The sequence below is a fragment of the Megachile rotundata genome, chromosome 16 (assembly GCF_050947335.1).
Source record: "Megachile rotundata isolate GNS110a chromosome 16, iyMegRotu1, whole genome shotgun sequence".
Classification (NCBI taxonomy): Eukaryota; Metazoa; Arthropoda; class Insecta; order Hymenoptera; family Megachilidae; genus Megachile; species Megachile rotundata.
The window spans coordinates 1,250,138-1,263,975 of NC_134998.1; the positions used below are offsets into that span (position 1 = coordinate 1,250,138).

The 13,838-nt window shown below is 35.2% G+C and overlaps 1 protein-coding gene across 7 annotated transcripts; it reads right to left on the reverse strand.

Annotated features, from left to right (window-relative positions):
* Window positions 1-291: 291 nt before the first annotated feature.
* LOC100879800 (2-acylglycerol O-acyltransferase 2-like) lies at window positions 292-7,584 on the reverse strand. 7 transcript variants are annotated; one of them, XM_076541293.1, is made up of 7 exons: window positions 7,069-7,499; window positions 5,760-5,874; window positions 5,377-5,668; window positions 4,665-4,939; window positions 2,453-2,639; window positions 884-1,074; window positions 292-571 (listed from the first exon to the last, which is right to left on the reverse strand). In XM_076541293.1, the coding sequence occupies exons 3-7, from the start codon at window positions 5,601-5,603 to the stop codon at window positions 414-416; spliced, it is 1,038 nt and encodes a 345-aa protein (XP_076397408.1). In that variant the 5' UTR covers window positions 5,604-5,668; window positions 5,760-5,874; window positions 7,069-7,499; the 3' UTR covers window positions 292-413. The 7 variants fall into 7 exon arrangements, 6 of the variants coding, with proteins under 6 accessions (XP_076397408.1, XP_076397409.1, XP_076397406.1 ...); XM_076541294.1 differs by lacking the exon at window positions 5,760-5,874 and having other exon boundaries at window positions 5,377-5,616; XM_076541291.1 differs by having other exon boundaries at window positions 5,377-5,921.
* Window positions 7,585-13,838: the final 6,254 nt, after the last annotated feature.

The window sequence follows — 13,838 nt, forward strand, 5'->3', positions numbered from 1 at the left end:
CCAAGTCCGGCAAAGCAATTATCATAAACACTTTTGATTATTGCGCTCACCTTCGTCACCTCTAATGAATATACACAACGCACGAATCTGTTTCGTGGACGTTTTCTGCAATTTCTCACTAATGATCAGAAACATTGTTCAACGTTGTCATTGTTCGCAATCGCCTGCTATATAATTCACGCTATCGTACATTAGAATGAAATTTATAGAAACTACACTACACAATTATTTAGATCTCACTTTTAAAGCTGTAACAGGTCAGGGTCCGTTGGTATGAATAAAAAGAACTAATTCGTTTACACTAAGAATATTTATTTGAGTACATATTTCACCGTTGCCGGCCGCTAAACAATTAACAACAATTGTTCGCTGAAATATTATTAGCACGTAATTTTTACTATAGACAGTTGTTACTATACGAACTCGAGATGTTTCGAATCTGCATCAGGTAGGTATTTATACTTGTGGGTTTCAAATAACTCCGTTAATTTTTCGACGAACTGTTTGTGGTACTCGTTGATCTGTTCCTTTGTAGGATGTGATATTTTTGGTATCTCTATTGGACTGCCAACTGAAAAATGGAGAATAAGACTTGTAAAAATCTTCTACAAGAGATCATTTCTGTTCTTAACGTTTCATAAATGAAGGCATTATTTGTGTTCAGTTTTAAAATGAAAAATAGACAATACACACTAATCTTTGAGTAGTTTTGTGTATCACGTCAATTGCATTTAATAACAATTATTATTCTACATAAGCATTTCGATTGCAATAGGTATTAACAAATCGAATTGGCTTCCTCAAATAAAAGGCACAAAATTTAATCAATATTATTATGCACGTAAAATATATAATTTGTTCAGAATGATTAAAAGATATTTACCAACGGTAGTTATAGGCACCCGATGCGGAACAAAACCATAAGAATACTGGAACAATCCACGACCCTTCAGAATCACAGGTACGCATCCCAATTTTTTACGACAATATTGCTGAACCAACGCTAAACAGGGATTTTTCACCTGGTCGAATATATCCGTTTCTCTGAACGAAAAGGACGGTATCAATGGTGTCCTAAAGAAACACCGAAAGAAAAAATTCATTGACGAGTATTATATGAATATGTAGTTCCATTTACGAGCATCTTCATCGATCAGATAGAATACTAATGTTTATTTTAAGATTATTCTTATCACGTTACTTTCGACGAATTTTAAATGCATTTTTAAATTTGGATTACTGATAATAATTGCAAATATTCTAATAAAACTGCTATCATTATTAACGTCTTACGCACGCCACCCTACTATTGGTGGTATAATCATACTTATATGTTTTAATTTATGCTGTTTTGTCTGCCCAACGTTTTGTAAGAGTACATATTAACAAATCTCACATATGTACATTACATGTAAAAAAGTAGAAACATTTGGAAATATTTACATATTTTGTGGAATTTGTAAAAAATCGAATTATCAAAAATATAATATATATGTTAAAATATGTGTTTCATGTTTTTGAGAAAAATTATGGCTGTACTTCCAAATGTCTCCCATCGAGTTCAGTGCTGAAACTTTGGTTGCATATACAAGTTTCCATGAGTATTCCATATTCGTTGTCAAAATCAATGGGTCTCTTATGGTCCGGCAGATGTTCACACTTCAAGTTCATTCCAATATTAATATAATCCTTTCCTTCTTTCCTTGGAAATCTGTAAAAAATTCTACTTGTAACGCCATCACCGTCCCAGTTGAAAAGAAACATAATAAGGTGAAACAAAGTAGTCCTCGGTTTATTCTCCTCATCCCAAACATCGCGCTGGTTGCTAAATATTCGCTCGCTACCGGCCAAGTGCAAAGCATAGTAAAATCGGCATCGCGTTCAGTGTATTAATGGCGATAAATTATGTTAGGTCATGTTTTGATTTGTGTATTTCGCTTTGCATTAATGATTCACTGAACAATAATATAAGCAACTGAAGCATTAAAATATGAATAGCTAACAAACCATTACAGATACATTGATTTTGACAATGGATATAGAATGCCCGTGGAAAGTAGTATATGCAACAAAAATTTCAGCACAGAATTCCATGGAAGTCAATCGGAAGTATATCCAAAATTATAATTTGATGCTAATGTCCTCACGTAGAGAACAGCATTATCCGTCTCACATGTACTGCTGTATCGTTTACGATTATTACAATTTATTCATTGTAAAATTCAGCCCTTCCTAAGAGGTTAATTGATACTGGTCTTTACATAAATATCGTAATTGTGCATTAAAAGTTATTTCCTAACAAATGGTAATAATAGCTCAATCATGTAAAGATAATTGCTATTTCGTCAAGGTTATTGTGAATATTATTTTAAAGTCAGTGATGGATTACTCATGAAAACTATTTAGAATTTAATTGTTTCACTTAATTAAAAGAGATTGCAAATAATCTAACCCATGTTTCAGTGCCACTCTCACAAATCCTTTTCTTTGGTATACGATAATACGATTTGTTCCTGGCGAACATTCCAATACTTCCCCTGCTCCACCGACGATGAGAACAATTAGTCTTCCAATGAATGGCGGCTGAGGTTTCGTCGACAACTGATAGTCCAGGCTTTCTTCACTGCTGCTGACGAAACCTATAATACAATGAAATTAAAATGCATTTGCAGAATTTGACGAATAACTGTAATAAAAATTCAATGAGTTAACTATAACTTTATTATGAACAAATAAAAGTGTCATACATATAAATATACAATAACGATTATTTCTTAACGCATTTAACCTTTAGATGTGTTTAATAAAAGTCAATAGACTTCACGTAAATCGATTTTTTGTTTTACGTTTTACGGCTTTTCGATTGAAGGGTGATGAAGGATAGTGTAAGTTTCCCAAATATATCCTAGCAATATGTACAATACATATGTGATGATATCATGAGAGTTACACGAAACCACGATATTTAATTTAAGTGATTAGTTTTCGAACAAGAGTGATATTAGAAAATTCTTCGTATTATTTTCACAAAATATACAGTGAAAGAGGAAAGTATTAGTACATTATCATTTATGATGATAAATACAACAGTTACGATAGCAGGTCATTCTGAGGAATGTAACCATTACATAACATGATGTTACGTTAATATAGTCAGTAGTAATCATGGCGAGTACACTTTAACACTCATATTTGCAATATGGGGAGAAAACGCAAAGAAACAACATTAGACGAAAGAAAAATTGTTATATGGTTACACAAAGAAGTTAAATCATATAGGAATATATCAGAAATACTAAAAAGAATTCGATCAACTGTACAAAGTATTATAAACAAGTATAGAAAAGAAGGAATATTGCGAAATAAAAAAAAAACCGGTTGACCTCGAAAATTAACTACGAGAGGAAAACGTAAAATCGTCTGAACTATTAAAAAAAAACAGATTCTAGTGCATTTGAAATTGCATCACACCTTAAAGAATATGTGCTGAAGGAAATTGATTCTAAAACAGTACGAAAAGTGATCGATATCGGGACGGATATAACAGTAAAGTTGCGAGGAAGAAGCCACTCATAAGCAAGTAAACAAAAAAAGGGTAGAATTTGCGGAACAATATATAAATGCTACAGACGACTTGTGGAAAAACGTAGTATTTTCCGAAGAGTTAAAATTTAATATTTTGAAGTCGGACAATAGTAAAAATGTATGGAAGAAAGCTGTTAGTGAATTGGATTTCAAAAATATATGCAAACAACGGCGAAACGCGGAAGTAGAAATGTGATGCATTGCTGCTTCTGGAGGCGACAATTTAGTAATAACAGATAAAATAATTGATAAACATTTATGTTTAAATATTTTAAAAGAAAATTTACAAAATAATGCAGATAGATTGGAATGAATTAGATTTATGAATTAAATGAATTTCTTTTTACTAGGACTATGACGCGTAACATGCACCCTATATGTATTGTGCGTCAGTGGTTGTTAGTAGCAATAGTCCTATTGAACATGTATGGACAAAGCTAGAAAAAAGTGTGCGAAAACATGATATAACGTCAAAAGAATACTAGAAAGAAATATTAAAAAGAAAATAGTGTAATATACAACCTAACTTCGTTAAAAGTTTGGTGTTGGCAATGCCCAATATATTACGTGAAATGATTCGCCGGAAGGGTTATCATACAAAATATTAATTTATAAACTTTCTGCTGAAATAATTGTAGTAATAATTAATTGTACGAATACTATTGTCCTCCACTGAATGTGTTTGCAAGTTACAAATATACGGGTTAATACCGTGTAGACGATCAAGAAATCTGTCTTATTACATTGAATTCCGTATTCCACATGTCTTGTTCTGTGGCTGTAATAATTTGTTGATACACTGTTATTACAAATCGTACAATATCATAATATATCTAGTTAAAAAAAAACAATGTGCAAAATTCAATTTCTTATAGCACGCAAATAAGATGTCCAATCGCAAGATAGCATATACAACTCGGATGTGATAGAGTGTATTAATTTTCAGTAGTCTTATGATTTCTCAATGATTGCGTCTATTTTGTGACGTGTAAAATTGAGTTGATTATGGAAACGTTCAATACGACAAGTCAACAGTATTTGTAAACAAATAATTTGTAATTATTTATGACAGCACGCACCCATGGCGAGAGCGATCTCGCGAAAGATGGGGATCTTGAACATTTGATACAGCGCGACAACATGAGGTAGCAAACCGGGAAACAATGTCTTAGCACCTCTACTTTCACACTGAAAAGAACCCACTGCTCCTGAAGCATATATCCCGTGAGGAAAATTGCAGAGTAGGTAATTTCTATTTGGGTCTAAATCGGTGGTTTTTACCAACGTCACGGGAAAGAAATCGAAAACATGCTGGATCCATCGGGATTTTGTCACCATATTCGTCAATTTCGTACTGAAATTAAGACAAAGAGCTTTCGTTGATTTATGATAAAATGTTTTGAGTTATTTCTCAAGATTAATAACGAATTATCTGAAAATTTTGTTCACGAGTGATAAATATCCAATCAAATGAATTGGAATTAAAGTGTTCTTTAACATTCTTCAGACGTTACAATAATAATATAGTAATAATAGTATCAATATCACATTTATTATAGCAGTTTCACCTTTTACGTTATTATGCGTTATTGGATGATGTACAATTGGATTGATTATACCTACGACAATATTCTGAAGATAGGTTAAATTATCTAATCGAAACCATAAATACACTTACCAGAAATGCATAGCATTTCTCCAAAATATTATATTTAATATTATATTTGATACTAACGTAACCCAGTATAAGAAACTAAAGACAGAATAAAGAAAGAAAATAACAGCTCTTACCTCCTACCGCCTTTGTTGCACGTGTCCCAGTCATAATACATCCACAAAAAATATAGCAAAACGTAGTAGCGTATAGTCGTGGTAAAAAAGAGGAGATAGCCAATAATAACAAAAGAAAGCACAGGACCAAAACACATTATGAAGAACCATAGCGTGACTGATAGTGTTTCCAGTCTCCGTTTCAGCGGCACATTCAACGGTGCAAATTTTATACCCAATATCTCCATTGTTGTATTCCGACTATATAATAACGTTAAAACATTTACCTCAGATCTCTAAATAGCTGAAATTGCTGTAGTTATAAATAACATCATTATTCAGGACCAACAAGATCTGTTTTATTCGCAATGTATATTTAAATATAATACTTTTATCGTTCGCACATGTTATCTTTATCTTTGGATTTCAGCATGCTATTTGCCTCGCGCATTTATGAAGAAATCACGGTCAGGCTACGCAGTACTTATAAGTGCGTATTGCTTATTCTTTTTGCTTAAACTGTTTCAAAAAATCCATTCAGGTAATATTTCAGTACAACAATGATCCTGGAATTACTCATAATTTACGAAAGCAGTGTGATTTTTTAGTTTCATATCGTATTTTATATTGTCATTCACCAATGACCAATGCAGCTTGAATGGAAAGTTCAGTGTCGGTCATTGGTAACTGACGTAGTAACTAACGTATTAAGATGTGTTCTGTCTAAACAATATAGGATAATCAACGTCACTTTAGATTAATCGACTAGTTACGAAGGAATGGTATTAAAGAACGTTTCTTACTCTTAATAACGTTAATGTTAAGTAAATGGTAATAAAACGTTGAAAACTTAAATGATTTTGTTTTTTACTGACTATTTACTATACTATTAAACTTCTCAATCTTTCCGTCAACTGATTATTATTCAATATTTGACCTTTAATGCCAGGAATGTTTTTTAGTAACATTCAAAGCGTGCGGTATATACATTTTGCTATAATAATTTTTTTACTATTCAATGCAGCTGTAAAAAATTGTTACATTTACGATATACATTCTGCCGTTTTAAAGAGATTCGTCGTTTTTCTGAGACTGTTGAGTGCTGAAAACGTTACGCAAATGTGCAGTTGTTAAAAGTCACATATGTCAACATTTTATATACCAATGTTGATAGATAACAAAAATTTTTTATGAATGTAATTCAGAAAATTGTTTTGTTTCACAAAATTTAGAGTCTTTTCTAAGGTGGAATAAAACATCTATCCACTAAGATGTGGATCAGGTTTACTAGTTTTGAATATGCGAACGCAGCTACGCATGATACTACTATAATTACTTGTTTCTTTTAAATAATCTCATAATATGATAATAATATGATTGAAGATTGAAGAATAGGACTAAGCAGGACGTGACAATAAATTTTGATTCATTGTATATATATTCAGATCGGACAGTCTGAAATTGTTGATTTTTGACTTTCAAAATGCTTTTTTCCTTATTTCTGTACGATGATTCATTTGCCTGATATGACTTGTTAAAATTTGAGCAATGGTTGATTGGATAAAGTGCAATAACTTGGGCAGAAAGAACATACAAAAGGAGAAAATAGAATTGAAGCTAAAAGAAAAGTTTTCTATATAAACTTGGCGTTATGATAAAAAAACCTAGTAAATAATTAGAATTTCAAGGAATCTATGGACAAATTCTACTTACTCTGTACATATAACAAACTCGTACAACAGAAACACCAAAATTTTTTGAAGTACAACGAACGATCACTACCGTATAGCAGGGATTACCATCAATAAAATAGAAAAACGAGTGATTTTCGGGTGTATGTAGATTCAAAACACGTAGTTTCTCTTCTTGTTATTACAACACGTAACTCCATTTGCAGACATTCTGAGATAGTTCTTTTCTCAACTTCTGATATAAAAGTTCCTCCCGAAACGTCGTTTTAACGAAAAATCACATGACGTAGATCACGTGCGTCGACACGGAATCGGACAACACTGTGCAGTAATATGATTGAAAATTTTTTTTTTATACAATATATATGTAAGAAACATTCCACTTGTCGCAGAAAACGACGGCTGTTAATACTGGTGACGCTGCTTGAGATATGGCATCACTTTATGTTCAAGAAATAATTGCTCTGTATTTTATACTAGCCATTATGCAACGTGCACTTAACGTTACATTGAAACATATCATGTAAAGGTAATGATCATTTTCCTATTTTCCCACAGTGATTTGAAGACATTTTATTACTGAATGGAGTGACATACAGTGGAGGACAGAAGTATTTGTATAACGTAACGGTATCACGGTTATATATCATACTCTATAAGTATAAAATCATAACATAACAGTGTCACACAGTATAAAATCATCATAACGTAACGGTGCCACGCGTAACTCTATCACGCCTCACACTACCCTCTCCAGTCCACGCACCATGTCACTTTGGAAGTGTATGCACACGAAATAGGCGCGAAGCGCCTTGGGGGGTTGGACCGCGAAGCAGTCAAGGGGCACAGTCCCCTAGTATAGAAATAAAAATACCAATATATTTTCTATGTTATTATGTATATTTAACCGTATGTAGCTGTATATTAAGCATTACACTTACAGCAAAAAATGACCCAAAACCGAAGACAATAACATCACATAGTAACTTGAAATGACTTGAAATTCATGGGACTGTAAGAAATCGCCGACACAAAAGTATTCATACACTTAATTATTACTACAATTATTTTAGCAGAAAGTTCATAAACTAATATTTTGTAGGATAACTCTTCCGATGAATCACTTCACGTAATATATCGGGCATTGACAACAGCAAACTTTTAACGAAGACAGTTTCTATATTACACTATTCTCTTTTTAATATTTCTTTCTAGTGTTCTTTCGACGTTATATCACGTTTTCGCACATTTTTTCTAGTTTCGCCTATACATGTTCAATAGAATTTAAGTTAAGCAATTGCGAAGGAGTTGCTAACATATGGGTAGTATTGGTATTAACAAACACTAACGCACTATTCATGTAGATTGTATTTTTCGCATCACAGTCTTCATGGAAATAAAATTTTCTAATTTACGGCTGAGACTAAGGGTTTCCGTGACGAAAAACAGTTTTCTTGGGACTCTTAGTTTCGCCTTGGATCCAATTTTCACCCACCCTGGCTTTCATCTTCCCCTTCCACAGGGAAGCACGCCAAAGGCGCACTGGAAGGGAAGGTCAGGAAGAAAGGAATATTTTTTAACCGACTTCGAAAAAGGAGGAGGTTACTCAATTCGATCAGTATAATTTTTTTTTTTTTTTCTATGTATGTACGCGCATTACGCCTAGCTGGATGGACCGATCGGAACGAAACCTTTTGCATCTGGTAGGTTCTGACTCCCCATTGGTAGCATTATCAAAAAATTTTTCATTTTTTAATTGCAAAGTATTGTTATTGCAAAAAAACCGGCAACTTTTGAAATAAACTTTTCTCGATTTAAGTGCGCTTTTAATATCTTATCACGGACATGATTCTGAACAATTTTGTTCGTATACAAATTGCGCGGAAAGTTTTAGTTTTCGAGATATTAGCGAAAAATTGTTGAAAAGTTTTGAAATCAACTTCGAACGATTTCAATGTCCTTCGAATATGTTGCTAGGGGCGTGGTTCTGGACAACTTTTTCCTTTTGCATAATTGACGGAAAGCTTTTGTTTTCGAGATATTAGCGAAAAATTGTTATTAACTTTTACTTAATTATGAAGAACTGTCTCACAGTATCCTATACAATTCTCCCCATTCCACTAAAAAGCGTAAAATAAAATAATTTTAAGAAAAAAAATACGCCGACTTCGAAATGCACTCAAAAGTATATAAAATAATTCTCAGAAAAAAGATACACCGACTTCGAAATGCACTAAAAAGTATAAAATAATCTCTATTTCCTAATGAAGTAATTTCTATTTTATTCAATCATACAACTACGTAACAGATATGAATGAAAACTATTTACTCGTTAGGCAGTATATTAAATACATTTCAACCTTTTCGGAGGCAACGCAAAATTAAAAGATTTTCTTGAACATGTCAACCTTTGGACAGCCAAACATAGGCAATGCTTGTATAGCTATTTTTTTTCTATACATACAACTCGAGAGCACGCCGCGAAGTAGGTGTTAGTGCGTATAGAATGTAACTATGGTCTATCTAGCCCTTTGCGGAGGAGACGGTTCGAAGTGAACCGTACCGTGGGGCCGAGCTCCTGCCGCGATAGTCATTAAAAGTTGCCAGCGTATATTTCTGCTTAAACGCGGTTTCCATTCATAGCATTCCAAGTCAAATTCTGGACATATTATATGTATATGCACAGATTTACGTGTATGCACACATGTACGCGTTTCTCGGCTCTATCAGTTGTTTTCGCGGAACGCATAGTTAAGTTTCTCGGCCATACCCACGCATTTACGTGGGACACATATATGCGTTTCTCGGCTCAATCAACTGTTTTCGCCAAACGCATATATGAGTTCTTCGGCATAATTTGATGATTTACGCAGAACGCATATATGCGGCTGTAGTCCGCAAAGGGCTAGATTCATAGAGTGTGCGACGGTAAGACTCGATCGCCGTATATACTATAAAGATAGAGCCCATCTGCCGCAAATTTGTTAATTCCCGCGTCGTGGGCTCTATAAGTTCTTAGATCCATGGCTTCCATACGCGAACGAAGTCGATTCAATTTCATTTATATCAGAAACGTTGCGAAATGAAGATACAGTCGTTACATTTACGTATATTACCAGATATAATGGTTCGTATTCTTTCTCAGGATTTATTAATTTCCAATGTTTACTGAGGTATTTTTAATTTTGCGCCGCCTCCGAAAAGGTTGAAATGTATTTAATATACTACCTAACGAGTAAATAGGTTTCATTCATATCTGTAACGTAATTGTATGATTGAATGAAATAGAAATTACTTCATTTGGAAATAGAAATTATTTTATACTTTTTAGTGCATTTCGAAGTCGACGTATTTTTTTTCTTAAAATTATTTTATCCAATTCATCAGTTCAACAAAAATAGTCCACCAGATTAATCGATTAAAATTAGTTAGTTCATACAACTCGGACAGATTGTAGTAAATATTCCACGCACACACAGTTACACATCTATATACGACATCACACACTAACAATAAGGCAAATAAATAGTTATCTAAGAATTAGCTTGGATTTCATTTGTTCCCAATTCAGCTATTGGGTGGTCCTGCACTACTGTGCAATGCAAAGTAAAAGTTAAATTCTTAATCAACAGATGCAATTCCTTTAATTGCATGTGCTCTAAATTATCACTTCACAGAAATACAATTTACACGTTTAGATTTTCTGTGCGTCGGACGCTGCCACCAGTACGCGTCCATAACGCGGAACATATAGGATACCTGACTCTGTCCCCATATTTTTATAGAGGCACTTATGGACCCTTAAATTCTTTTTTTAAATGAATTAGAATAAAAAATATAATATAATACAATTGCCAGAAAACTATGTATTGTAAGCGGTTACTCCTTATCGTTGGCCATAGACCGTAGCGGGTACGGGTGCGGCGAGGGGGGCGCCTAGGCGTCGATGCATCGCGATGCGTTTTTGTTTTTGGAGCATGGCATTTTTCGTGCGACGAACAGTCTCATCAGAACCGTAAAACAATAAAGATCATTTCCTTTGTCTCGTAAAATATTTATTTAATAAAAATCCCTCGACCTCCTACAAATTCAGAAGTGGGATATCACGGTGCGCGAGTGCAGTTCAGATACAAAGTGCGAAATAAGTTCGCGATGTCGGTTTTGGAATAAGTCCACTAATTAACTTTGTGAATTGTGCGTTACCGTGAAAGGACCAAGTGTGTTATTAAGTTTTAGTTAAGATATTGACCATTAGGATAGACATTATGTCGTCGCTTACGTTAGTGGAATTGAAGGAATTGTGTCGGGGAAATGATCTGGCGACATCGGGGACAAAAGCCGAGCTGTTGACCCGGCTACTGGAAAGTGGTATTCCGGAAACATCGTTGCGTTTAACAACGCAATCGGTTCCACAGTGTTCTATGGGGGAGACTGAGGCTCAGGAAGAAATTCAGATAAGAACCAGCGAACAGCAGGAGAGGCCCCTGTCTGAGGCTGAGTTGTTGAGACGACAAAGAGATTTAGCGGAACGTGAAGTTCAACTATTACGTAGAGAATTAGAACTTGTCCGGCTTTCGCCTTCGAGCATGTCGTCGCGTTCACGTGAGGTCGGTTGGAAGGACCTTAAAGAATTGATAAACGACTTCGACGGCGACAATGCTGATGCGGAAACGTGGGTGCAGCAGATGAGGAGACTGATTGCAACACATGGATTAGACGATTGGGCGGCAAAAGCGATGATTTGCAGTAAGATAAAGGGCAAAGTTTTGAGATGGTATCAATCGAAACCGAATTGCGTGGATATGTCGCATGAGGAGTTACTGGTCGGGATAAATAAAATGTATGGGTGTCGACCGAGTACGCTGTCGTTAAGACGCGAGTTCGAGAAAAGAACCTGGAGAAGCGACGAGACATTCACCGATTATGTCCATGATAAAGTCGTGCTGGGAAATCGAGTGCCAATTTCTGACGACGAAGTGGTCGACTACATTGTCGAGGGAATCCCAGACGAAAATCTAAGAACAGTGGTTGCAGGGCGAGGCTGTCGTACAGTCGAAGAGTTGGTGCAGGCATTTGCGAGGTCAACGCTGCCAGCGGAGGCGAGAAGGCCCAGAACAACACCGCGACGGGAAATCATCCCACCAGCAACAAGGGTCATCCGGGAGCAGCGCCCGAAGGACCTGAAGGATGTCCGATGCTATAACTGCAACGAGATGGGGCACTATGCGGGTGACTGCAAGAGGCCTAAAAGAGAGCGAGGAACCTGCTTCAAGTGCGGTAATATGGGGCATCGTGTCGAGCAATGTCCAGCTTCGAGAGACGTCGCTTATTTAGTTCCTCACGAAGCCGAAGACAGCGATTTTTATCCGACGGTATTATTAGATTTAAGAACTACTGATAATAATTTTAGACAACTAGAGATAAGAGCATTATTAGATTCGGGTAGTCCCATTAGTTTTATAAAAGAAACGGTTATACCGAACGATGTTATTCGCGATACAGATAAATCTATTAAATTCACGGGAATAAATAATAGTGAAATGCATGTAGTCGGATGCGTTGAGGCCCAAGTTACTTATGAGGGAATTCTCTACAGTGTCGTGCTGCACGTAGTCACGGAAAATACCATGAAAAACATTTTGGTATTGGGGAGAGATTTTTTGAAAACGGCAAGAGTTTCATTTAAATTCAGTCAGGAAATTAGAGAAATAATGAATATTGAAATAGCTTCAGACAACAATAGTCAAATTCCAACATTAAATATCAATGAGGAGGTTACACGAAATATTCAAGATCAGGTTCGCCAATTGTTTATCGATCACTATGTAAAGCCTGTTAGACCAGAACAACCGCAAACAGAAAACGTAATGAGAATCACTGTAACAGATGAGAAACCGTTCCATTATGCTCCGCGTCGATTGTCTTACCACGAAAAAACAAAATTAAAAGAAATAATAAATGATCTGATAGCAAAAGGCGCAATACGGGAAAGCACTTCCGAGTACGCTTCGCCGATAATTTTGGTTAAGAAAAAAAACGAAGAAATGCGCATGTGCATAGATTTTAGATTTTTAAACAAAATTTCAATTCGTGACAACTTTCCATTACCCCTAATAGAAGATCAGTTAGATTTGTTAAACGGGAAAAAATATTTCACACTTCTAGACTTGAAGGACGGATTTTTCCATATCCGAATGCATGAAGATTCCATTAAATTTACTTCTTTTGTTACGCCATGGGGCCAATACGAGTGTCTTAAAATGCCATTCGGTCTGAAAGGAGGGCCCTTGAAATTCCAGCGATACATTGTTCAGATATTCAGAAAACTGATCGAGTCAGGAGATGTTTCGGTGTATTTAGATGATTTTTTAGTGGCGACAGATACGATAGAGCATCATTTATGGGTGTTGAAAAATGTTTTCCAACTATGCGTCGCGAATAAACTCGAATTACGACTAGATAAGTGTAAGTTCCTACAAACTAAATTAGAATATTTGGGTTATATGATAACGAGCGAGGGTATTCGACCCACGGAGCGCGGTGTGAACGACGTCAAAAGATTCCCGATTCCTCAGAATACTCGCGACGTGCAAAGTTTTTTGGGACTTTGTTCCTATTTCCGAAAGTTCATTGAGAATTTCTCGTTGATTGCGAAACCATTATATGATTTGATAAGAAAATCAGTTAATTTTAAGTTCGGTTCAGAGGAAGCGAGGGCCTTCGAAGCATTAAAAAATTGTTTAATTAATAGTCCTATTTTAAGTATTTATTGCCCGCGAGATATTACCGAAT

Bases quoted from the DNA above. Each gene is read 5' to 3' on its own strand.
- LOC100879800 (XM_076541294.1), bottom strand. From the start codon at position 5,603: ATGGAGATATTGGGTATAAAATTTGCACCGTTGAATGTGCCGCTGAAA. The intron at 4,940-5,376 runs GTAAGAGCTGTT...TCTTAATTTCAG, and splicing joins TGCAACAAAGGCGGTAGGAG to TACGAAATTGACGAATATGG. The intron at 1,075-2,452 runs GTTAGATTATTT...GTGTTTCTTTAG, and splicing joins AGAGTGGCACTGAAACATGG to GACACCATTGATACCGTCCT.